The 26,601-nt window shown below is 39.0% G+C and overlaps 2 protein-coding genes across 5 annotated transcripts in view; both read right to left on the reverse strand.

Moving 5' to 3' along the window:
- Nucleotides 1-21,741, reverse strand: part of LOC116303637 (putative E3 ubiquitin-protein ligase HERC1) — a 67,514-nt gene extending 45,773 nt beyond the window's left edge. For all 3 annotated transcript variants that reach the window (XM_031713213.2, XM_031713212.2, XM_031713211.2), the window contains exons 1-27: nt 20,631-21,741; nt 20,056-20,202; nt 19,160-19,354; nt 17,713-17,778; nt 16,773-16,938; nt 15,990-16,069; nt 15,698-15,794; nt 14,400-14,543; nt 13,800-13,843; nt 13,591-13,674; nt 12,888-13,032; nt 12,115-12,286; nt 11,885-12,025; nt 10,939-11,230; nt 10,436-10,621; nt 9,486-9,783; nt 8,634-8,825; nt 7,834-8,055; nt 6,193-6,372; nt 5,417-5,531; nt 4,387-4,580; nt 3,849-4,123; nt 3,504-3,546; nt 2,980-3,251; nt 2,004-2,207; nt 1,672-1,792; nt 446-689 (exon numbers count right to left, since the gene is read on the reverse strand). In XM_031713213.2, the coding sequence (XP_031569073.2) occupies nt 446-689; nt 1,672-1,792; nt 2,004-2,207; nt 2,980-3,251; nt 3,504-3,546; nt 3,849-4,123; nt 4,387-4,580; nt 5,417-5,531; nt 6,193-6,372; nt 7,834-8,055; nt 8,634-8,825; nt 9,486-9,783; nt 10,436-10,621; nt 10,939-11,230; nt 11,885-12,025; nt 12,115-12,286; nt 12,888-13,032; nt 13,591-13,674; nt 13,800-13,843; nt 14,400-14,543; nt 15,698-15,794; nt 15,990-16,069; nt 16,773-16,938; nt 17,713-17,778; nt 19,160-19,354; nt 20,056-20,202; nt 20,631-21,536 (5,225 nt within the window). In that variant the 5' untranslated portion in view covers nt 21,537-21,741. The remainder of the gene's footprint in view (nt 1-445; nt 690-1,671; nt 1,793-2,003; nt 2,208-2,979; nt 3,252-3,503; nt 3,547-3,848; nt 4,124-4,386; nt 4,581-5,416; nt 5,532-6,192; nt 6,373-7,833; nt 8,056-8,633; nt 8,826-9,485; nt 9,784-10,435; nt 10,622-10,938; nt 11,231-11,884; nt 12,026-12,114; nt 12,287-12,887; nt 13,033-13,590; nt 13,675-13,799; nt 13,844-14,399; nt 14,544-15,697; nt 15,795-15,989; nt 16,070-16,772; nt 16,939-17,712; nt 17,779-19,159; nt 19,355-20,055; nt 20,203-20,630) is intronic.
- Nucleotides 21,742-22,038: 297 nt separating this feature from the next.
- LOC116303658 (uncharacterized) lies at nt 22,039-26,463 on the reverse strand. 2 transcript variants are annotated; one of them, XM_031713238.2, is made up of 3 exons: nt 26,276-26,463; nt 24,500-24,594; nt 22,039-24,222 (listed from the first exon to the last, which is right to left on the reverse strand). In XM_031713238.2, the coding sequence occupies exons 2-3, from the start codon at nt 24,502-24,504 to the stop codon at nt 23,013-23,015; spliced, it is 1,215 nt and encodes a 404-aa protein (XP_031569098.2). In that variant the 5' UTR covers nt 24,505-24,594; nt 26,276-26,463; the 3' UTR covers nt 22,039-23,012. The 2 variants fall into 2 exon arrangements, with proteins under 2 accessions (XP_031569098.2, XP_031569100.2); XM_031713240.2 differs by having other exon boundaries at nt 24,500-24,597.
- Nucleotides 26,464-26,601: the final 138 nt, after the last annotated feature.

Raw genomic sequence — 26,601 nt, forward strand, 5'->3', positions numbered from 1 at the left:
AAACAATACAACAAATTCGTAGTCGTACTATAGCCGTATGTTATCTTATCGTAGAGGTTACTACGGGTTGTGGTTGGATGAAATACCGAAAGACAATGGAAAGCCATTTCAATGTTACGGCATGTCGTATCGTATTCGTGCCGTAAATCAGTACCGCATGTCTCTCCACTCATACGATAACCATTCTTATGAGAAGCCATTTCAATGTTACGGAATGTCGTACCGTGTATGTGCCGTAAGACAGTACCGTACGTTTCCCACTCATACGTTAACCATTTTTATGGGAAGCCATTTCAGTGTTACGGCATGTCGTACAGTTCACGTTCCTGCCTCACACGGAACGTTCATCGGCTGAATCGCAAGTTTTCGATAGAATTACTTCTGGCTGACAGCACACGGTGTTTAGCGTTTGACCACCAAACGCGACAAAAAAATCTCCACTCACCCAACTGTTACAGCAATAATCTGTAGTAATCTAATACTGGCTACTTGCAAGATGACGGGTAACATAGATTTGCCACTGGCTCGTGTTGTCTGATAAGGGAAAGGCTGGGATGCCATCAAACCCTGACTACACATGCTGTACAGGATGGAGGGAAGGTGACATGTGACTGCTAGCGAGATATCGGCAGGTTGTAACTTGTTGCCCAGTGCAAAAACCGTCTGGAGCTGCTGGCGCTGTCTGGCACCTGAAATATTCAACATGCAGTAATTATCGCTTAGTTTAGAGTGGCTGTATGATATAGTGGTAGCTGTATTCTAATGCATTTACCACTCCTGGGTGGACGGCTTAATGCCTAACAGGTTTTGTAATAGCCTACCTCAGTATAAGGCTACGTGCTAAATGCTCAGTCATTCGTGACAGGAAATAAAAAATAATTTAATTTAGCATGTAGCTTCATACTGAAACCTTTGTGCTTGACAATCGAAGCATATCTCGGAAGTGGGGTATGTTAAGGCAGCCGATAGATCGAATTAGAATATAGAAATTGATCATTTTGAGGAGGGAGGGAAAACCGGAGATCCCGGAGAAAAACCCTCCAAGCACAGGAGAGAACCAACACAAACACCTCAAATCACATACGACACCGCCGAGCCCGCCAGAATTAAGGAGACACCTTCAGGTCATTGAATGGTGTCCGCTTAAAGTGCCTATCACCCTTCTGACAATATTCTGAGTATTGATTCTACATGGGGTAAGATGTTGAATAACCCGAAAAAATTACATAGTTTGAGTGCGGCTTCTTGAAGTTATGAAGGTTTTTCCATGTCATATGCTAATGCTGTGACGTATGAGGAGGCATTTATGGTTATTTGTTGTTCCTCGTAATTCGAAACACCGGCTTCTATGGGAAAACTAACTTGCATTCATTTCTGTAAGAGCAATGGGGAAAACAATGACGTATTTCAAATTTAATTTATCTGTACCAGTAGTGTTTTGTATATTAAATGATTACTCCTCATACGTTACAGCATTAGCATATGGCGTGGAAAAACCTTCATAACTTCAAGAAGCCGCACTCAAACTGTGTAATTTTTTCGGGTTATTCAACATCTTACCCCATGTAGAATCAGTACTGAGAATATCGTCAGAAGGGTGATAGGCACTTTAAGGGTGTGCACTAAATAAAGGTGTGTTGAAAGTAAAGACAGTTGTCGCAGCCTTCATACCTTTTCTGCCAAGGGAGTTTTGGTTATCATCCTGCAGCATCTTTACTAAGTGAGTGTATAAACGATGTACACATGACTGGATCGATTCCTGGAGTTTAGTAGTTGTAGCCTTGATGTCATCCTAGGCGTAAAAGAAACAACAGTCAATGAAATGGTTCATACAAGGCTAAATATAAAAATAATCATGATGATGATGATAATGACGATGATGATGACGATGTTGGTGACGATGATGATGACGATGACAATGATGACACTTAAAATTTGTGTGAAATTTAGGAAAATAATTTTCTATCTTCTGGAATGAAAAGGGCTTTACGTTTAACCTGTACCTGATAATGAAGAAGGTGGACTTGGTCACTGAATTCTTGCTGGCTTGAGCCCAGGCCCTCTAGACCAAATGCACCAGAGAGAAGCTGGAGCTGGCTTGACAAGAGAAGAGACGAGAAACACACTGCAGGATGTCCGGAATGTTCCTTGGTCGAGTCTTTTCCCTCCAGTAATGACAATATGTAGTTCAAGGCTTCCAAACGGAGCTGTTGAAAGCAGAAGTAAAAAAATCGACTTGATTTTATACAGCGATCCCACATTCATTGTTCTACCTCCTTAGTTACTGTTGCTACGTCGGCAAACTAAAAGTATTTTTTGATATACAGCATGGAACAGACACCGATTGCTGAAAATTGTAAATGTCTGTCTTAGAATCAATGTATTCTAAAGGTACATCAAGAAAACATCGGTAGCTAATAGAAAATCTTATGAATTTGAGTTTGTTGGTCGGACATTCTGTATTCCATTGGGAAAACTAGCCATTGTTTGGGTGGACACTCGAGCTGGGATCGGTCCATTTGGTAGCCGGTCGTCTTTAGTTATCTTGGGGATTACTTATCTTCTTTTATCAGAGTCATTGCCTCAGTTTTAAAGAAAGACTAACACACGAATTGAATTGGAATTTAGTATGTTTGGTTTTAGCGGAGTTGGAGAAAAACCTGGAGAAAGAATACCCTCCAATCGAGGAAGACCTTTACTCAGATGTGAAGCTGAGCTCTTATCTATGATTATTATACGTCACACTCAATTTCCCGTGTATTGTAAATATAATTAATCGTAATAATCGTGCAAAAATAAAATCGAATTGAATTGAATTGAATACGACCATTTTTCGAGTGCAATTACAGAGCGATAACACACGGTCTGTTAACCGTTCTTCTTTTTTTTTTTTTTGCTGATGTCAGCGCGAGGAAATTTTCTCCTTTTCCTTGTGTGGCTTTGTACAACTAGCAGTGTAATAACCTCTATATAACTCACCTCTGCTCTGTGTTGTTGAAACTGCATGGCACTGAAAACCACATGTGGAGCCGTGGTCGCCTGATGATCAGCGTGAGTGTGTCCCTCAGTACTTCCCTTGAGCAGACTTTCCGTCACAAAGTCAACTATACTTGATGCAGTTATCTTGACAGAGCATGAGGACTTTGGTGGGTGTCGAGAGTTTCCTTTACCGTGATTCTGTGCGAATCTCTCACGTCTGTGGCGCATGCGCCTTAAGGCTTCCTTGACAGATTCAAGTCGTTTCTTTTCATCTTGAAAATAGATATTGAAAATTGACGAAAATTGGTTGAATTTGAGGATAAAAAAATTTACGTGTCCTTCATAAGATAAGAAACCCGACGAGAAGGTAAGAAAAATGTGAGCGCTAGATTGTGTGACAAACCATGGAATTCCATGAAATGCGTGACATATCACGAAATGCCCTACTTGTCACTTCGTGTATATAAAAGTGTCTCATGGGACATTCCATGGTATGCCACTCAAATGTAAATAATAAAGATTACCTTCTTGGTTGACGTGATGCAAATGGGAAGAGCTTGCTTCATCCTTGAAAGAAAAACATCAATTGAAAATATTACATGAATCAAAATTTCGCGGGTTTGATTCTCGACTGAACCACAAATCTGAATATCGAGTTCATTTGATGTGTTTTTCTCTCCTATGCTACGAGGGTTCTCTCAGAGTTCTCTCGTACCCTCCCTCCATGAAAATCAACATGTAAGTTTAGTTTTGTGTGTGGTAAATATAGAATGTAGTTGTAGTGCGTGCGGAGCAAACCTCACGGAAGAGCCCCATAAGGATAATGATGGTTGTAAAATATAAGTTTGTTCTCATAAAAACATTTATACCTCACTCCTAGGGCTGTTGAGGGGGCTAAGCACCGGCGACACAGTAGCTGGAGTACTGTTATCAGTATCATCAATGTGTATATGCAGAGCAACATCTTCCATAGTAGAGTCAACGCCATGTGAATCAGGATCAACAAGGACACTGTTCGTGTTGGCGATGAAAGAAAGAGTATCTTGGTCCAGGGGAAAAGCTGTGCGCACGTAAAGCAGCAGGAACATGCAACGCTGTATTACGCCTTTACATGCTTCAGTAAATAACTGGTCATTTAAGTACTCTGGGAAAATAAATGGGAGGATACGATGGAATTGGATGGGGAATATTTTGGGGTAAAAGACATAATGGGATAAAAAGTTAAAGGAAACGAGGAAATGATGGAATGATTGAAAAAGCTACGATTAAATGGGATGAATATGTCAAAATAGAAATAAAACGGGAAAATCAAAATGAAATGAAAAACGAAACGAAAAATGAAATGAAAAATAAAATAAAAAATGAACTGAAAATAAAATAAAATAAGGTGAAAAACTACTACTGTACCTGAGCTTGTCTGTCTGGTGTCGGAATTCTCTTCACTGATGTTGGATGTCTCAGATACAATACTTTCTGATCTGTTAGCGGGTTCGTGGCTGGCAGTGCTAAGCAATGACGCACTTCCTCTGCCTGATTTCAGCCCGAGAAGACGACAACGTAGCGTGCACACCCACTTGAAGGTCTCCAGCATTTCTTTGGATCTAAAGAACGAAACAAATCAAAAATGTGGACATTTCTTAGCCATTCCGAGATTGAGGGGGGAAATTGCATTACAGTGTAATGTGGGGCTGTGTTAGGGGACTAAGATGGGGTCTCTTTCGTCCTCTAAAACAGCCCCAGAATGCACTGCAATGTCAACACGACCAAGTTTTTTACTAAATCTAAGAATGGCTAATACACAAGAAACGCGGCAGGTCCTGGAGCCAAATAGGCCCTTTGCAGTTAATGGTAATAATTTTTTATTTTATTTGAAATTGGTGATTCTTTTTAGCTACTTGTAAAGAACTGAATGAAACGATGTGTAACCAGTGTGTTACGAAATGCAGTTTTATTACGATCTCTCGAAACAGGTTGTAGAAATTTTGTTTGCTCACCAGTATATTTCACCCATGGGAATCAAGATGTTCATTCATTTGGAGGGAGTTTTATAATGTATAGATAGGAAGATAGGAAGATAGGTGTCCTCTATTAGTTCACAATTTATTGTAAACTAGAAAATTTCGACACGTAAATAAAGTTATTATTATTATTATTATTATTATTATTATTATTATTATTATTATTATTATTATTATTATTATTTGCTCTCAGTAAATTAAGCAGCACGTGATTGCTTAGCTGCAAAGGGCCTATTGCCCAAACAGGTCTCTCTCGCCTTCTTCTTTTTCCGGTTTGTAAACTACTTTGTTATGGCAATAAAAGTATCATTTGAGACCCCCATACACACCCTTTTTTCTTTTACCCTTCTTGGAATGACAATGACTTATATTACGGATACATAATATAATATTATTATAAGGACATTTGTTGATCTTACTTTATCTTTTGCAGTGCCACAGGTAACAGTCCACAGTGCTTAAGAATACAAGCAAACACAAAGCGAGCCGCCGTGTCCAACAACATTGGGTCTGGAACATCCCGTGTATCTATTTCTGTAAAGGAATCAACAATTGTCACTTTGTGACTGGCCACAGGCTTTACTATCATTTACGCGCATTTTTGAAGCGTGATGCGCTAAACTTGTTCCTTTTTTTAAAGTCATATTTCAGACAATTGCGAAGTAAAACTGTCGAGTTTGACATGTGAAACTTTATTGATGGCGCCGAAAAAAGAATTTTTCATGTGGAATCGTTACAGTACAGGTTCAATGAACCATGCAGGATCCTATTTAAAAAATCCTTTCAAGACATGGGCTTCCTGGTTTAAATATCATGATAAATAAACTTTTTCGAACTCTAAAGAATTATTGTTAGACGGTAGTTTACTGCCCACTAACCTGTGGTATGTCAGTTAAGACTAGTGTGTTAACAGTGGTAAGACAGGGACCGCGGAGGGAGGTCCTGCCCCCCTCCCCCAAAAAAAATTTTTTTACCGGTATATTTTGAATTACTTGTTTGCTGTTTAAAATATCAATACTCAATGCAAAACATATGTTGTAAATACCCCCCAAAACACTAGAAATCGCACTTCCAAGGGTCTCGTTTTCGTGGGTCTTGTTCCCCCCCTCCCCCCAATGACAATTTCTCTCTGCAGTCCCTATGAGAGCGCATAGTGTGATGAAGGATATGCACTACCTAGTAAGCACTTACGTACCTTTAAACTTGTCAAACGATTGTAATAGCGTTAGCAAGCTGTGGGCAGATTCTATGGTAGGTCCGTCAGCTAAATCTAGCAGGAAAATAAGGTCTGGTGGAAGACTTGAGCGAGCATTCTCTAGACTATCGAAGATTGTGTCGTGCCTTAGTAAAGACAAGATGGCTGCCATGGCTTTCTCTGATGAACAAGAAAGTTGAAAGTTAGAAATTAGATATCAGATATGATACATACAGAGATTAAAATGAAAAATAAATCTCTTTAACTCTAGTCGATCTAGTGCTTTTGAACTAGAGTGAAGGCATTTAACCCGTGAAATAAAAATTACTAGTCAACGTGTAATAGCCAAATAGACACAAAAAAAAAAATAGAATTAAGGTCTACTAATATGTATTAGTCTAATATCTATTTCATGGGTTTAATGGCTTCACTCTAATTGGGGACACTTTTCACTCACACACACCAAGGGCGGATCCAGGGGGGCAAAGGGGGGCTGAAGCAGAAAACAACACAAAACTGAAGAAATAGATGATTTTTTTTTTATTGTTTTCCGTTGTGTTGACGGAAGAAACTCAATTAGCCCCCCCCCCCCCCCCCTCCTAAAATTTTGGCTGGTTCCGCCCTTGACACACACACTACCGCTACATTCAATGTTCTATGCACACGACACTCAACTCACATGTTGATTTTTACGGAGGGAGGAAAACCGGAGAACCCGGAGAAAACTCTCGTAGCATAGGAGAGAACAACAGTGGAGTGTGAAGGGGGAATGAGCTCAGAAAGAAGATTAAGTATCATGCTTGATCATCAGGATCTAGTGTGCTGCACATAAAAGCTTATGAACAACAATGATGATCACTTGATATCAAGTCATGTGAAAAACTTCATCATTGCTCATGTCCAGAGGTGAGAGGTAATCTACCACTACCGATACACCACACTTGGTAAATTATAGGTAAAACTAAAAAGCTACGGGGCTGGTATTCCAGGAGACTGACGCTGCGCATTTTTAACACCCCCTTTCCCCCATCAGTGCTCTGTTTTGAGTGTATTCAATGCTCAAGCTACGATGATAAGAGAAAAGTTCCTGGGGATTAGACTATGGACCTCTGTCACTGAAGGATGCACTTCAGCCAACTGAGCTATGCCTGTTGCTATCAATTCAATATTGATTCAATATCTGGGAAGGCTTTGTCAACATAATTTGACAATTGACTGATGAGTGAAGTGTTGACTAACAAGTGAAGTGGGAAGCATTAAGACTGTGAAAATGCAAGTTTTTTGTCCTTTTTTTAAAAAATGAGCGTTGAGAAAGCCCATTTAAAATGGTCATGATTAATTAATGACCTTAGAACAATACAAAATCACTACCGTGAAGGCATCTGTAAACCCTGATACAGAATTCGTCCTGATTTGCATAAGGTTGACTTTGAAATATCTCGGCCAAATTGCATTTAATGTTAAAATTTTTACTCTAAAAAAGAAGCATTAATCTAGACATTTTAAAAGTAATATACAATATTCGCGTGAGATCCGTATGAGTTTTAAAACAGCTCATTTGCAGCTTGCTGTTTTAAATCCTCATACAGATCTCCCGCTCATATTGTATATATTACAAAAAGATCAACTCCAGCTACCTACCCAACGGAGGATCCCTGCTCTCCAGTCCATAATTCAACAAGGCAGAATTAAGCCATTGTTCACACTGGTTCTCACACTTTGACAGCAGTGGTCCCATTAGCATGCTACCCAGTACACGCCCAACGAACAGAGCACAGGTTCGCTGGAGATCAACTAACCACGCCCATGACTGTGCTGGCTGGGGGAGAGGAAGAGCAGCTGGATCTATGTTTTGAGGAGTACCTGAGAAAAGAATAGCATGAGAAATTGTTATCTTTTAGGGGTGGATATGACACATGGAAAGTATGATAGATATTAGATGACCACTGAGATGTGATGATTGAGAAATACACACCCATTAGTTCTAACAACAAGGATAATCATAGAGTAGTTTTCGTATGACTGTGGAAAAAGTCAGTGCTGTATGCATGTCTTGCCGAGGCCTTGACGTTTTCTATAATTTTGATTGGGGGATTTTTTTCTCATGCAATGCAATTGTTCTGGCTGGATGTTCATGTCGTGTTTTCATCTTGCAGTGTGACTGGGCTGGCGTATAACTTGCCGTGCCACGACAGCGTTTCTGCCATAAGCTTTTTACAGTCATACAAAAACTGCTCTAATGATGATGGTGGTGATAACTGTGACAATGATGATGATGGTGATGATGGTGATGGTGATGACGGTGATGGTGATGACGATGATGTTAATAATTTAATTGATGATGACGATAACAAAGATCATTATGATATTGATCACCATGATCATCATGATATTAGTAATAATGGTAATGATAAAAGTAATACAGATAAGAGGTATCTTACCCAAGACAGGCCACTCCAGTTCATGGTCCTCCATTGCAGCCGCAGCAGGAAGGATCCTGTTCAGTCTGTCCATCATGGGAAGCAACTCAATACATACAGGTAACAATGGATGTACAACATCAAATGGCATCAACATCAACGAGTAGAAAACAACTGACAGCATCGACCCAGCAGGAGAATTATAGAGAACACCTATCATAAACACATAAGTGTTAGTGGTCAAGCTTACCATGCTCTTCATAAATTTTGCTGTAACGGCTTTGCGAAGTAATAAAGTAGAGGTAAAACTAGTTAGAGTATAACATAATGACTAGTGGTTACTAGTTTGGAACTGCCTTGGTGTGTAAACATAATAAAAAAGTTTGAATTAACTGTACTAACGTTTTGGAGTTTAGTCCTTACCCTTTTACTCTGACATTCAAGGTTCAAGGTACAGGTTCAAGGTTCAAGGTACAAGGTACAGGTTCAAGGTTCAGGTACAGGTTCAAGGTACAGGTTCAAGATTCAAGGTACAGACTCAAGGTTCAAGGTTCAAGATTTTTTTTTTGATGAAGGACTAACATCCAAAATTTCAGAACAGTTCCAAACGTTTTTACACTGAATTTAAATCTTCTTCATATTCACAAATGAGTTTATGACTGTCAAAGTATGACCATGTTTAATGTATTTGCATACTTCAATGCACAGGCTTTGCGCTGCCAAATGAGCTTTTACAATCCTTATTTGGTAAAACCAGCCTGCTTTGCAATGAAATGTGTTGGTTTAAGTTACAAAAGTCAATGCATAGGAGTATGTGAATACTAGGTAGTCAAACTTTTGTGAGTTGCTCTGTATTATTAAGTCTAGACTTACTTTGTAATTTGTCCCTGACTTGAGAGTCTTCAGCTCTCACCAGTACATCATGTGCACTGGATAAGATCTCACCAGCACAAGGCAGGTACAATAAGAGATGGTTCTGTAGTAGCTTCACAGCTGAAGGTAGATAGGTTGGGGTGTCTGTGGTGACTGGATTTTGACAGTAGGCAAACAGATGCTTTTGTAGAAGTAGTAACAGTTGTCGTATGTGAATGGGTGGGGCTTCACTGTCAACAGTTGGGTGTGGGGGTTCTTTTGCTGACATGGGTTCTTCAATGGCTGTTAGACATTTTTCCTGGCAGGGCAAGAAAGAGTAACAAGAATTTACAAAACTGCTTTCATTGTGTTATTAGAACATCATGTAATACAGGGGCGGATCCAGGATTTTGTTCAGGGAGGGGTGCTGCACACAATGTTAACCCAGGAAGGGGTGCACCCTTTAGAATCAAAGGCAAAAAAAAAAATTGGTTATCTTCAAAGTAGGAGCTAAAAACGTAACCAGGGAGGGGTGCGCACCCTCTGCACCACTCCCCTGGATCCACCTCTGTAATAATAAAAGTTATAATACATGTAGTAATTGCTGGGTTCATTCAGCTGATAAAAGTATTTGAATCTCATTGTCTGCTCCAAATAGTGGTCAAAATCTGACCACCATGTGCTGTCAGCCACAAAGAATGCTACTGAAAATTTGTGATTCAGATGATGAACATTCTGCACTAGACATGAAATGACATCAAGTGAAACCCAGAAATTTATTGACATTTTGGACATTAGTCCTGCATTGGAGAGTAGACTTAGTTCTTTGAAGATAAGTCATAATCTTCTGCAGCAGAACGGGAGATTTAGGGGTTAATTGAAAAGCAACCAAAAGTATAATGGTGATCGGAAGATTACAGCGCGTGCTGACTTGGAGAACTTTTACAAAGTTATTGTGTAAATCAGCTTACTGTGTAAAATGTAAGGTTTCGAAGCAGCATCTTCATGAGGATTGCTGCCATGTTAGTGTTGTCTTTGAAGTCAGGTTCTTCTGTGTCACCGCTTGTGACATCTTTAGACAGTGAAGAGAAGCCCAGAAGAGAAGCAACATGAATGTGGTCCTGCATACTGTTTAGTATGATCCCAAGCTGTTTACGCTGGTGGGAAATGAAAAAAAAAATTTTTTTTATGTGGGTTTCATATTAATTCAAATACATTTATTAATATTTTTTGCTATTCATACAGCTATTCTTTTTTTTAATTTTTTTCTTATAAAAAAATAATAATTTAAAAGAAAAGGGGGAATGAAAAAATATATTAGATGTTTATCACTATGATTTTTTAAATCATAACTGTGGTGTGTAACCCTTTTGAAATAAGGTTCATTCATTCATTCCTTCCTTCCTTCCTTCCTTCCTTCATTCATTCAGTTGTGCATGCTGGCACCCCCAACCCTTGAATTTCTATTCCTTACCTCTCCACAAGAGAGTGACTCCCAGCTGTCAGGCCCTTGGGGTAATAAAGAATGCAGTACTTCCATTCTCTCTGGTAAAGGAGGTAAAAGTAAAGAGGCACCAACAGAAAGAGCTTCATTGACAGCCTCTAGTATTTCCTCTGATACAGGAGCATCTAAGAGTCCAAAGAGTAGTCTTCGCAGAGGTCTTGTGTAGGATCCTAATACACTTGAAGAGGCCCCGGCAGCTACGGCAAGTGACAGATGTATGGAGAGTAACTTCAGACAGAGGAGAACAAACTTGTGATGTTCACTAAAATTGTAAGAAAAATTGAAACTAAAAATAAGTAATTGAAGGTATTTGAAAGTTATGAGGAGGGTAATAAAAAAGCCATAATTTTTTCTAAATTTAAAATATTTATTTTTTATTAATAATGAATAATAACATGATGATAAATGGAAACTAAAATGGCTCTTCTTCCACTGGTTTAAAAGAAACTTGATTAGTCCGGTTTGGTAGTTGTGGGGTTTTTCGGGTCCGATTGTTCCATGACTGGGGGGCGTGGGGTTTCATTGCCTATAAATTGTATAGCTGCCTGGTTGGCCCCATATCGGGGCCTGTCCAGTTAAGGGGTTGATTGGGGGGCTGTATGATTGGTAAAACCACATATTAAGCGATTATTATTTATTTAATCATTATTAGCACAATTATTATCTTATTTGCACATATTTATTTAATTTATCTTGCACTTGCACTGGAATTTGCTAGATGTCCTTTTGGATTTTGCAAATAAATTATGTAGATGTAGATGTAGATTAACAGGAATTCACGCTCACAAGACATTGAAGGTATTTGGATTCTTTTGTGGATCACTTTTTTCGTCATAGTGGCATGAAAAAATGCCCTGGTAGGAATGGTTTTGGTAGCAGAAACATGAAAAAATAGATATTTTTGTCAAAAATTTACCTTCTAGTAGAGAAAGGTGCAGAGGAATGTTCTGATTCCATCTGTAGGTCTTGACAAAACCTCTCAAGGAAGTTTTTGAGTAACCCAAATGTAGTTTCTTTGAGGTCTACACAGTAAGCTCTGTACCATGAAATCACTTGCCTGATGAGAAGTATGAGATGATATTAAATTGTGAGGATGCCTGCTTCTGATTGGCTGATTTACAGCCTATCATATCCATTATGTCTTACCTGTCCAAAGGCAGCGCTGTCCAAGCAGCTGTATGAGATGTCCCTGCCCTAACTTGATGTATAGCAACACCCTCAAGTCCAAGTACCTTCTTCGGCTTTGAGATGGGTGTCGTGCAATGACCTTGGCCACATTGGCCCATTGAATTGTTACCCCAAGCATAAACTTCATTATCTATTAACATACAATTCATCAGTATTTGGGGTAGACTGAAGGGGGAAAACAAATCTTTGGGTTTTCCATCTGATTGACTATTAATAATCTGAAGGGCAAAAAGTCAATTCGGAACTTCAGTAAATTGCTCCAAGGGGTTTTCTACGTGTAAATATCACACACCTACAAACTTATCATCATCATCATTACCATCATTATTACTGACAGTGCTTCTCATTATAGCATGTGTGAAATTGTATATTTGCTGTCAAGATAAAATAGACTTTTGGTGGTCATCAATCAAAGTGTTTTCATGACAATTTTACCAAGCACAAAGTTTGTGCCTATGGAATGTCATGGAAATGCCTTGATTGATGTCCACCGAAACCTACTTCCCCATGACAATGATTCTACATGAGATGAACGGTGAGCTTGCAATGATAGAGACCTTTTTTAAACATCTTGAACAACATTCACAAGTTCATCTCGCTCCGATGCAAAGGCACAGCTACCTTTCAAGATGGTGCAGGGAACTGTGAAGGGGACTACTGGCGTCTTCATTTAACAGAAATTCAATTCCAAGGTCCATTGTTCTTAGGAAGTTAATGTGTGGTATACCTACCTCTAGTTAAAGCCACACAGTGGCTATCCCCTACTGATATATCCACTATATGGAATGGCTGTAATGCCGCTATCAGTTTAGGTCTTGCTGATGTTGCATCTACTGATCCTGTGCCAAGGCAAGGACCACATCCCCATGCATAAACCTGTAAATACGATTTACATCAAACTGTTGAGATACTTAGCACACTATATTTTTATATACCAGAGATTAGGAATTTAAAAGTGTGTGTCTGCCAATGCAGAGATGAAAATAATGGTTGCTCAAAGGCTGGACATGATGACTAGCCACATTTAACAAATGCCAATTTTAGCTGGCAATTGTCCATTGACCACCTGTTTTTAGCAACATCAGACAATTTTTCATTTTTTACTAGATTTTATTATATATAGTATATTTATTTTATTTTATATATATCATATTTTAAATTATATATTTGTATACATATATATTATTTTGTAAACTTAAATTTTTCAATTTTATATTGTCCTCTGTAACCCTACATTCTTTGTAAATTTTCAACTCTTTTGAAAGACAATATTATTCTGGTTCGTTCATCCAATCATGTTCAAATTTGCCAGACTTACTAATCTTGAGATGCTTTCTCAAATGACAAAAGTTTTTTTCTAATAAGATTAAAATACAAAACTCGTCCCAGTCTCTTGCTTGTTTCTAAAGTGGCCAACTGCCATTTCTTCTATACCTGTCCATTGTTTGCCAAAGCAAGACTGCACTGACTCCCACAGCAAACCTTGTTAATGATCATCCCCTGTAGTCCCTCAACGACCTGCAAATGTGATTAAAGCACATATTGATTATTACTAATTTAATTAATTGGGGTGGCAAGGGTGACATAGCAATCATAGTTTCATCCATTGGAAAAGAAGACTATAATAAAGAAACAACACCAACCTTTGGCTTATAAACTCTGTTGGTATCCCCATGACCAAGTTTACCTGGAAATAAAAAATATAATGGGTCACAAAATATTTTGATAGCTTTTGTCAATACAAGTAGAGTAAATTTGATTTCAATCTGTGAGCTAGCCATGCCCTGACTTTGTTCAGCCCAGAGGTTGTTTCAGGGTTCAATCTGTGAGTTTGCCATGCCCTGACTTTGTTCAGCCCAGAGGTTGTTTCAGGGTTCAATCTGACAGTTAGCCATGCCCTGACTTAGATCAGCCCAGAGGCGATTTCAGGGTTCGATCTGTGAGTTAGCCGTGCATTGACTTTGATCAGCCCAGAGGTTGTTTCAGGCTTCAATCTGTGAGTTAGCCGTGAGCTGACTTTGATCAGCCCAGAGGTCGTTTCAGGCTTTGATCTGTGAGTTAGCCGTGCTTTGACTTTGCACAGCTCAGAGGTTGTTTGGGGTTCAATAAATAGAATTGATGTCACACTAAGCTAAACCAGTATTTCACTTTCACATGAAATTCATAGATTTATCATTAACAACTTACATAAGATCTATATGAAGTGGCTATATTCATATCAAGTAATATTTGAAATAGATTACCGTTATCTCCACTGCCGAAAGACCAAACAGTAGCACCATCAATGGAGACACACACTGTATGAGCACTCCCACATGCAACTTGACTAACATTGGATACATCCTTCACCTGGACTGGGATGTTTCTGCTATTGTTATCTCCATGGCCTGTCAATAGGAAAAAGTTCTCTTCAAACATATGCCAATTGGATGTCTGTACGTTGAGGCAGAGAATTGATTGGTTGTTGAAAGGGTGTTGTAATGTCAGTAGGATGTTGGTAGGTTGTCAGTAGCATGTTAGTGGGTTCAGTAGGGTGTTGGTAGGTTGTCAGTAGGGTGTTGGTAGGTTGTCAGTAGGGTGTTGGTAGGTTGTTAGTAGGGTGTTCATGGGTGGTCAGTAGGGTGTTGGTGGGTTGTCAGTAGGGTGTTGGTAGGTTGTCAGTAGGGTGTTGGTAGCTGGTCAGTAGGGTGTTTGGGGGTGGTCAGTAGGGTGTTGGTAGGTGGTCAGTAGGGTGTTGTTAGGTGGTCAGTAGGGTGTTGGTAGGTGGTCAGTAGGGTGTTGGTAGGTTGCAGTAGGGTGTTGGTAGGTTGTTAGTAGGGTCTTCATGGGTGGTCAGTAGGGTGTTGGTGGGTTGTTAGTAGGGTGTTGGTAGGTTGTCAGTAGGGTGTTCGTAGGCTGTCAGTAGGGTGTTGGTGGGTTGTCAGTAGGGTGTTGGTAGGTTGTCAGTAGGGTGTTGGTAGGTTGTCGGTAGGGTGTTTGTAGGCTGTCAGTAGGGTGTTGAAAGGTTATCAGTAGTGTGTTGATGGGTTGTCAGTAAAGTGTAGGTGGGTTGTTAAAAGGGTATTGGTAGGTTGTCAGTAGGGTGTTGGTAGGTTATCAGTAGGGTGTTGGTAGGTTGTCAGTAGGGTGTTGGTAGGTTGTCAGTAGGGTGTTGGTAGGTTGTCAGTAGGGTGTTGGTAGGTTGTCAGTAGGGTGTTGGTAGGTGGTCAGTAGGTCGTTGGTACAGGTTGTCAGTAGGGTGTTGCTAGGTTGTCAGTAGGATGTTGGTGGGTTGTCAGTAGGGTGTTGGTAGGTTGTCAGTAGGGTGTTGGTAGGTTGTCAGTAGGGTGTTGGTAGGTTGCCAGTAGTGTGTTGATGGGTTGTCAGTAAAGTGTTGGTGGGTTGTTAAAAGGGTTGGTGGGTTACAAGTTAGTAGGGTGTTGGTGGGTTGTCAATAGGTTGTTAGTAGGTGTCAGAAGGGTGTTCATGGGTTGTCAATAGGGTGTTGGTTAGTTGACAGCAAGGTATCAGTAGATTGATGGTAACATGTTTGTCATAATACCTAGTCTACCATAATCGCCTTCTCCCCAGGTATATAACTCTCCGTCCTCAGTAACAGCAGCACTGTGTCTATATCCTGCTGCAATACAGGTCACAACCTACGACAGAACATATTAAATGAAACCCAAGGCTTAAAGGTCGAACTCACTCTAATAGAACCATAAGCAGAGAATATGAAATTTAACCTTGATTAGTGAGGCTAAAAGAAGGTTTAAAGTTATTAGGTATGAAAATGAACAATGATTCAAAGGAAAAAATAGATATTTTTTACACACTTTTAGTCTTAAGCTCACCTTGTTTGCTAAAGGTCCTTCTATCAGTTTTGGAACCTTCTGAGTCTGGCTGTTACCATGGCCAAGTTTACCATAATCCCCTGAAAAAGGTGTGGTAGCTATAGTAAGTATCCATGCCTACCTCATTCCAATGCCAAAATTTATCAAAAGCACAGGAAGCCCAATAAAAACGTTAAACAAAATGGCTTTGAAGCATTTTTGACGTTCTTCCCTCTTCAATGAGGCTGTGAGACAGATCAGAGAAATTCTTATAACTGAACACCTCCCCAATAAAACACTGTCTAATATAACAAAGGTGTTAATTAACAACTATTCGCCGAAGGCGAAGTGATTATCGGGGAATATTTACCAAGATGCGAGTTTTCCAGCAGCGAGGTAAATAATTCTCAATAATCACTGAGCCTGAGGCAAATAATTGTTTTAGTATAAATACACAGTTGATTCTTTCAAAAAAATTAAAAAAAGAAGATAAAAGGCATTTTTCCGGTAACGGCAACGAAGAGGCTGACCGCCATTTTGGATTTTCACTCGAGGTGATTATCGTGTGATAGTGTGAGTTTCTTGACCAATCAGCGCGAGAGATTTTCTATAATCACCTGCGTATTTTTACTAAAACCACATATTTGTTAAGAAAGGTATTTTAAATCATTTTGTGAGATGCTTGCTTCAATAAAACACTTTGTCTAATATATAAGTGTTAAAACCACATATTTGTTAAGAAAGGTATGTTAAATCATTTAGTAAGGTTATGAAACAGAATGAATTCTGGTTTTTATCGCCTACCATCTCCCCAGCTAAACACCTTGCCATCTACAGTCAAAGCCAGCGTGTGACCATCCGATCCTTTAGAGGAAGAAACCCTCTTTATAACATAATCAACATCAAAGCCCACTCTCTTTAGTTGAGCCTGATTGGTGGAATCACCAAGACCAAGACGTCCATAACTACCCTGAAAAATAAAACACAGGTAGCCCAATCATTACTTTTATTCCAACTGAACTGAAAGGATTCCTAATGCACTGTTTTCTCATAGACCATGTGTCTTTCCCTAGAGTATTATTCCTTTATTTAACAGTTGCGATGAGAAGACACATGAATATGGATACAACCCAAATACAGAACGCTAATCTCAACGGAATGGCACGTGGTCTGAAACATTATGCCCAAGTGAATTTGGTTCATTGTTCTAGTTATACCAATATTAATGTACTTTAGTTCTGTAAGGATTTTAGTAATTAAAAAATTGATACTCAAGAGAGTGAGGACATTATAATCTAAAATAGGAGGCTTACTCCCAAACCAACCTTACTTCCCTCTTCATGACAACAAATTGGTGGCCTTTTTAAAAATTTTACGGTAATTTAAATTTTGGAAACATAAAATGTAATGGTGGCATTTTTTGGTTTGGCGTTTTGGTGTGTCTGGTCAGTTGCTGGTCATGATGACCAACCAAATTAGTTCGAGCTCAATCATACTTGGTTTCTGAATCAAGATTACTGGTCAAAATAACTGGCAAAGGAAATGTTTCAAGGGACAAGTTTTAATTCTGTTCTGGCATTTATTCAATGAGTTGCCATTATTTTAAGCCCTGGTGTAGTTAAAGATCTATGTTTATATTTTAATTTTTGCCAGAAATTGTCTCACTCTCATCGCCGCCCATGATACAGATCATCATATCTCAAAATCAAACCATTGTTTGAGTAATTTAAGAAAGAAAGCTTACCTTGCCACATGCATGTAAAAAACCATCAGGAAAGATTACGAAGGTACAGTACTGGCCCGCCTCTATCTGAAAGGCAATACCAATTATTAATCAACTCCATCTGTACAAAATATTATAGAAGTAGCCTGATCAAAGTCAGGGCATAGCTAACTCACAGATCAATACCCTGAAAACAACCTCACAGCTGATCAAAGTCAGGGCACGGCTAACTCACAGATCAATACCCTGAGATAACCTCTTAGCTGATCTAAGTCAGGGCATGGCTAACTCACAGATTGATGCCCTGAAACAACCTCTGTTCTGATCAAAGTCAAGGTATGGCTAACTCACAGATCAATGCCCTGAAACAGCCTCTGGGGTGATCAAAGTCATGGCATGGCTAACTCAAAGATTGAGATGGAATCTAGCTTGTTAGGTTTTGCCTTGAGAACCAGGACACAAACCTTTGAGTCAGTGGAGAGAACTAACAAACTCTACGCATGAGAAGCCGAGTCCATGAATTAAGAGACCCCAAAGTTTAGAAGCAAGTGCACTGCTACCATCATATAGTTATAATGAATAAATATGACAGTGTAGTGTGTAGGGGTGAGCTCAGAGAGAAGATTAAGTATCATGCTTGATCATCAGGATCTAGTGTGCTGATCACTTGATATCAAGTCATGTGAAAAAATTCATCATTGCTCATGTCTATATAGGATCCTACTAGGGATAGATACACCTACTTGCACGCAGGTTGTCATAGAGAAATTAAAAAATAAACTTTTAGTAATTTAGTAAATTACAGCTTTTTTACACTGGGAAAACTAAACGTAACTAAAACCATGAATACTCCCATTTCGAGTTCGCCTTTGCTCAGTCTTAGCCTTGATTGTGTAAAAATATGACCAGTATCTGCCCAGGCACACGATCTTAAAAAACCTTCGGGAAAATGGCGTGAGCAGGGCTGTACGGCTTTGAGCGAGCAGGGCCATACGAATCTGTATGGCCCTGCTCAAAACCTGCGACCGTATTGACATAATTTGCAACTTTTAAGGTATCTTTTTTATTTAGGGTCATATAATAGAATGCTTATTGACGCTGCTGTGCCCTGTACCTTCTTTTTCTCCTATATCCAATAACCTATTACAATATTCCAACAGCTTGTGTTAATAAAAATGTTGTAAATTTTTGATGGACTCAAGCCAAAATACAATATAGCTAAAAGTTGCAAAGATAACAGAAATATGACCAAGATATAATATATCTATAAACTAAAACTTTATTATTAAGGTGCTTTTGCTGCTTGGATAGTCATTAAAGATGTCGATCACCCACATGACTTCCAGAAGCTCAGTGGTTAGAGCATCTGACTAGCAAACAGAAGGTCACTGGTTCAAACCCCACATGGAGCTTGAAGGAACATAAATTACATATTTAAAATTTTATTATTTGTAACCTTACTATTTACCTGTTGAGCATTACCAAATGATGTAGCCAGCTTAGGGATGAGTATCTTGTCCATACTTCCTTCTGCTAATTGGTGACTACTGTTACTCCCCCATACAAATACTTCATCTCCAGTATTGAAGCCATTGCTCTGTAGTTCCCCTGATGTGCCATTCTTTATTGATGTTAGGGCATAATGCTCAGCAAGGTTGGTTACCTGAATATATAAAGGAAACAAGCTTTGAAGTCAATCTGGATGTTTCTTTGACTGCAGCATTGAAAAAATCTTTTTTGTTTATTTTTTTATTTAAACACATTTTGTCGTTACATTAACCCCAAGAGCGTAACGCTCATCGAGAAGGTCTATGTCATTGAAAATTTAGTAAAGGAAACTATTTCTAACACCATTCTTATCCCCAATAACAGCTATTCTAATTGGTAATTTATATTTTTAAAAATTGCTTGCAGTGCTGTGTTGTATGCTGTTATACTTGAGGATTGGCAGCACATTTAATCTATTTATCATTTCGCACATCCAAAATCACTGTTCTAAATGGTATTTCATAAAAGAAAAAAAAAATTGGTTGCAGTGCTATAAGCTGTTATAAAGATTGTGGGTCAGCCAACACAAGTGTTGAAAAGAGCTCAATTACATGCCATGATTCTTCTAACCCTTCTCTCATGTTCTGACAACTTTCCAGTACTTTATAACTTATTTCATTTCATTTTATTTTACTTATAGCTAACTCTTAGGTTATCAATAGCTAGCAGGTTAAAGAAAAAAGACTACAAAACGTATCGCTGAATATTAAAAGAGATCAAAGAGAGATGCTAGGAATCTACTACAGGTTTTCCCCAATTACAATAGATCCTATCACCTGCAGCACATAACTCATTCATTATTTCTTCATCACATACCTGGTTTAGGAGAAAAACAGCAGCTTTATGAAGAGGAACAAGTCTGGTCTCTGAATCAGGAATCAAGTCAAAACTGCTGTCCATCTCTTCAAAACTGCTATCTCTGTCTTCTTGAGAGGTAAAAGAATGTGTCTCTGCTGTTGTTATCTATTAGGATAATAACCAAAAACATGTTAGTATAAATTTATATCTAAAAGACTCGTTCTGAAAACACTGCTGGTCTGACTAGAAAAATTTAATGAAGAGCATATATGTATGATAAATTAATGATACATATATGATAAATGAATGATTAATAATAATGGTATTTATACATACACTGAATTAACAACAAAAATAAGGACATTGAAAAAGATCAACAAAAAGTGAAAAGGAAAATGAAATCAAACCAAAAATTTAAAAATATATATATATTATGCCCGCAAAAAAAAAAATTGTTTGATGACAACATTGACTCTAATTATCACTCTAAATTATTTAGCACTTAACCACAGGGGATGTTGAGACAAAAATTAATAGTATTAATAACTATTATTAAAAATTATAATTAAATAAAATATACTATGCATACATACCATGAGTTTTCTCATTTGTCTGCACATATCCTCCAGACAATCTACTGATATACCAATTAAAGCTGTATTTTTGGCGCTATCTTCTGGTTTAACACAATCCATGACTATTGCCATTTCAATCCACTCCAACAAACACTTAAGTGATCCCCTATGCACACCAATTCTTAGCAACAGCTCGCAAGCAAGCCTTCTGCCATTATTGTCTGCAGTTGATTGAGCAGAAGCAGTCGACATTAAGAACTCAGACACTTGCCTCAAGGTTTCTATACCAAGTTCTGGTATTTTTGAGTCCTGAGAAAGCGATAGTGGAGGCAATGATGATAAAACAGCTGAAGCTGTTGCCAAAACATCATTGCAAATTATTCCCTGTCCGCTATGCCAAGATTGTCGGAGTAGGGAGAAAAGCATAGAAAGCCCCGTTTTGATTCCCATCTCTATTAACACGTCTTTTCCACACTTAACATCGGCTGTCTTGGACTTTACTTGAGACTGATCGTTAGAATTTAAACTTGCACCAGTCAAAAGATTCGGTTTTCCCTTGTTGTGAAATTTTGCAGAAAGGGCGCAAAATATTCTTTGTAAAATAGCAAGTCGGCGCCGAAGAGTATAATAAAATGGTGAATCCGAGCTGACAAGTCTAGCTAGCGTTAGCTGACTCGACAAAAGATCATTGAGGAACTGGTCTTGCTCATTTTGTGACGCTGTCCCTCGTTCAAAATCGGGTAACAGCGGTCCTCGCAATTGTAACGGTGCTTGAGGGATCGATACAGCTTCTTTGTTGGAAAGAAGCTTCTCAAACAAAGAAACAACTCCTTTTCTTGTGACTATGACTTCGGGATCCTCGTTGACCCAAGTGGAGTCGAAATGATCCAACCAATTTAACTTCAGCGATGAACTGGAGGCCATTTTGATTGAGTTGCTTTTTGCTCAAAACAAAAAAGTTTCTCCACATTTAAAAGTTGTTCTGCACAACCATATCATTTGAATTTCTTCAAAAATAAAGGATAAAATCTTCTTTTTTCTTTTTCCTCTTTCCATATCCCTTATTTAACTAAGGGAAATGAAGGACGAAGAAAATAAGAGCATCGACTTGGCTTAGCTCATAATCTAACAAGACATACCGCCATTTTGAACCCCCTCGAAGGATCATGGGAGTTACGATGATTGGGCTTCCTGTGGAGCAGCAAGAAAAGCGCAGTCGCCGCATTTAATCGCTTAGTCTAGCTCCACAGAATAAAAAGATCAAGGTTTATCCCTGCGTTTATCTTAAATACTAAGTCAAAAATTCAGATGCATGGTGATAGAATGTTGCCAAATGATTCTCGATTAAACGTATGGGCTACCTGTGGTTTTATCTACGCGTGACCGCAACTACTGGTAGGACATGTTAGGGTCAACTGAGAACACATTGTTAGATAATAGCATATTTTATTTATTTTTTAAAATTCGTTATATTTACATCTTAATCATCAAACCAAATAGACTTTGGAAATTATGCGAACGCATGTGTAAGTAAAAGATGTGAAAACATATATCAAGCAACTCTAACATTTAAAGCATCCATGGCCTGTATCAAGTAGAACAAATTTAGCTAACTTTTGGCATATTTTGAAATGGCAGGTCAGTATTACTAATTGGTACTCGGAAAATGCTATTTTTCGAGTTGCGTGACGACCGACACTAAAAATGGATGCGAGGGAGACTAGGGGAATTTGCGCTCTCAGTGATTCCGAGGTTGAGTAAAAAACTTGGTATCGCAGTGCAAAGTAGTACTGTCTTTAAGGCCGATTTAGACGGTACGATTTCCGCCTACAACTATCGTATACAACACGCTCGCGCCATCCTACAACTCGAGACGTAGCGTGTAAATCAAGCCTACAACTCGCCTACGACAGACGGGAGCGTGTTGTATACGATAGATGTAGGCGGAAATCGTACCGTCTAAACCGGCCTTTAGGAGACATCTTTCCAAACTGACGTCTATTTCTTTCTTGCAGTTTCCCAAAACAATCCCACAATGCACTGCAATGCCAACTCGACCCAGTTTTTTCCTCAACCTCGGAATGGCTATTATGATCTGATTCAGTTTTCACGATGTTGTGTGGCCGGATATTTCCTTGAAATTGCTGCGCTCTAGGAGTGGTAAATTCAATGTATTTCCTATAAGTTTCATAGATATGTAACAAGAAACTCAAGGCTTTTCCATGCCATTCCTTAGGTACATGACCCGATTCTGTTAATGAAACACTTCAATTGACGTCCACCAAAACCTAAACTTGTCGTGTGAGAACGACTCCGCGCGCATTATAGAAATCTAATCAAATCTCTGAAGTACTGTTATGACTGATAGTGTATATCAAGAGACATTCTCTCGTCTACGCACTATGAGTAGAAAGTGCATTTTCGCCCCCGCTTAAAATTACACAACAAGACTTGATTCCAGTTATGATAGCCCGCCATTAACCCCGTTGAGTATTCATGTTGCAGATATTTCAAAATTTTCCTGGGAAAGCGGTATTTCTTTCCCTCGAAGGTAATCAAGGTAGTTGGAAATAAATGTTCCTCTCGTATCGTCCAAAACCACATCTTATAGTACTTAATCATGTGTCTATCTCTCGGATCGTTTTCGTAGAACCATATATCTATGTGTGCATCGCAGATTCGATTTGCGCATATCCGTACGTAGCTACCATGTTGACGATATTCATAATAATACCCAAGTGCGCCCATGTCTTCGGCTGTTTGATTGTTGAACTTCGCGCGATCTCTCTTATCAATGACGAGGTCCAGATCGGTGTCATAAGGAATAAGATTCCCATCCTCTCGCGCGACGGAGATAACTGCGCCTCCCACAAGTACATAGCGAACTTTGTGATACTCAAAGACATCGTGTGCTGCGCTTAGCATGTCGATCATTATTCGTCGACAGCATGGACTCCAATTTATGCGCATGTTGAGTACCTTGTCGAAATAAGGCTCCGTGAATGAACAGGGTGACTTATCCTTCGTACAGCCTGGCAGCTCTTCCGCTCCATTTGGATAGACAATTTTATCGACTCTTTCTGTGGCGCGTGGGAAGACGCAGATTCGGTAAGGACCGCGGACATTAAAAAGTTCCTCTTTCTCCGACAAAACCAATGTCCAGTTCGCAGGATCCCAAGTCCATTTATGGCACAACATTTCTCGGTTTTTGTCGAAACAAATGACTACAATTTTTAGATATTGATAAATAAGGCCATGCTTGTCCCCAATCCTTGCGCACCCAATATCCCGTACGAATAGCCTGATAACGTCGCTACTAGATAATGTCACGTGACTTCGAGGAGCAGGGAGGGGACGTTTGATACTAGAGTTGTTATCCCCAACGAAATGGGCGAAGTAGATACCCTCATCCTTCGCGTATAAAGTCGATGTTGGTTTGTAATGGGTTGTGTTATCCTTCACTGGTGATTCTTCTGCGAAAACAAACGTCATGGAAATTTCTTGGAATCTGGGCTTGTGACGATGCGAGGCGTACAGAAAACACATCAAGGAGACTACGCCAAACGAAACCAAGATTAGAAATTGGTATGGTTTCTTCACTGCAAAAAAACTGGAAAAGAATCGGATACTTTAGACACCAATGTATCTGAAAGAAAGTTGATTGATTTGACCTGTCGCAAGCGTTAGCTTTTTCCGTCACATATCATCCATTTTATTAGTGAAGGATCGAGAAATGCTAGATTCAAGGAAAAGACCTGTGTAATTCGTTGGGATGAAATGTTATCCCATTACATGCAGACGACCACGTGACATTACTTTGAGAACAGATTTGTCGTTATTCAATATATGACTTGCTAACAAGTATAACATGCTAAAAGAAAGCTCACCTCATCGTTGTAGTACAGCCAAAGATGTAGATTGACAACTGTACACTTCTTTTATCTGTAGGCTTTTATCCGGGGTTTTTATTGGTCTTTGTTGCCTGCTTGAAAAGGATAATGTTTTAGCGTTAACTCGGATTATAGTGTCCTTAGATTATACCCTAAAATATGTACCTGAAAACAAATAACTTTTTTTCGTATGATTGGGAAAAAATAGTCACCTTCACATTTCCTGCGCCATCTTCAAATGTAGCCGTGCCTTCGCATCGAAACGAGACGAACGGCGAGCTTGCAATAATAGATACAAATATGAATAATCGTCCAAGGTGTTAAAAAAACTTAAAGGCCTCTATCATTGCAAGTTCACAGTTCATCTTGCTTCGATGTGTACTTTCATGTGTACTATTCCCATTTGTTTCAGAAACGGACAGTTCCAGTCTCAGAAACTGCTCAAAGACCTTACATGTTTGGATCTGTCTTTTTTTAACTTTTCGATGATGAAAAAGGTCCTTTCACTGGATGTGAAATAGTCATGGTCTAATGAAATTCACATCCAGTGAAAGGACCTTTTCAATGATGAAAAAGGTCCTTTCAATGGATGTGAAATAGTCATGGTCTAATGAAGTTCACATCCAGTGAAAGGACCTTTTCAATGATGAAAAAGGTCCTTTCACTGGATGTGAAATAGTCATGGTCTAATGAAATTCACATCCAGTGAAAGGACCTTTTCAATGATGAAAAAGGTCCTTTCAATGGATGTGAAATAGTCATGGTCTAATGAAGTTCACATCCAGTGAAAGGACCTTTTCAATGATGAAAAAGGTCCTTTCACTGGATGTGAAATAGTCATGGTCTAATGAAATTCACATCCAGTGAAAGGACCTTTTCAATGATGAAAAAGGTCCTTTCAATGGATGTGAAATAGTCATGGTCTAATGAAGTTCACATCCAGTGAAAGGACCTTTTCAATGATGAAAAAGGTCCTTTCTCTGGATGTGAAATAGTCATGGTCTAATGAAGTTCACATCCAGTGAAAGGACCATTATGGTTCTGAGGTTTCCTCTTCGCTGGTTCATAGTGTTCGTTGTAGTTTCTAATGGATGCTACAGCGAAATTTTCATATTAAGTTCTCCAACGTTTCGAGGGTCCTTATGCCGTTTTCTTCAGGCTGGTTTTCTCGTTAGTAGTCCTTTCCACGGAGGGTTAGAAAAACATTAACAGAGCCCATTTTATAGCCTCCTCGCCACCTACCCCCTCCCCCAAAGCGCCGCTGCACAGGCTACCCATTTTGTTGGTCGGGTTCTTCCACGAGAAGCCCAAGCAAACATATACACACGCACACTAGTAACTTTGCTCTCCTGTGCCGTAACTGTATAACTACGCGTTGGATAACTGGAAGACAATAGAAGAATTGCCACATTTCAATGTTACGGTATGGCGTGACCGTATACGTGCTATAAGTCCGAGTATACTGATTGTTTTCTGCTCTATAAGAACAATTCGTGGTAATGCTATTCGTGTCTAGCTTTACAGAACGATGTGCCAGACCTAATAGGTTCTTATTATACATGTACAGCGAGTTAAGTGTATTACTGATCTCATCTTGCTTCTTGTTCGCCGACTTCGATAGTAACACACTGAGAAATTGAAGCCATTTTGGAACAAGAATCGAATTCGAATCTCAATCGTTCAATACTATGGCGATTATAACCTTTGAATCATTCAGCAGATTGGCATGCGGCTTTTTAACCGAGAAAAAAAAAGAAAAGTAAAGAAGCTCACCTTTTGACGAAAGTGCGTGATTGAAAAGTAATTTAGTAGCACGTACATAGATTTTTGATTCACATTTTTATACAATACTGATCATGATAAGTAAAAGCTTTCGTGGCCATGGAGAACAAAGATGGAGAAGCGAAACCCAATCTATGGCGCGCGGAATGGTTCATAATTGTCATTTCGATGTAATTGAATATTTGTTTGTCAATTGCGTTACTTCGCTTGAATGTGTACACTTATCAGTGCATTGTATTACACAAGCACGTTGCATATGTTTTTTTGGGTCAATCAATTCTTATAAAAATAGTCAATTGCGAAATTTCGGTCGATGT

Source organism: Actinia tenebrosa, unplaced genomic scaffold, assembly GCF_029948245.1.
Source record: "Actinia tenebrosa isolate PJP-AT-01 unplaced genomic scaffold, QUT_ActTen_1.0 PGA_scaffold5__44_contigs__length_20552954, whole genome shotgun sequence".
In the NCBI taxonomy this organism is placed as follows: Eukaryota; Metazoa; Cnidaria; class Anthozoa; order Actiniaria; family Actiniidae; genus Actinia; species Actinia tenebrosa.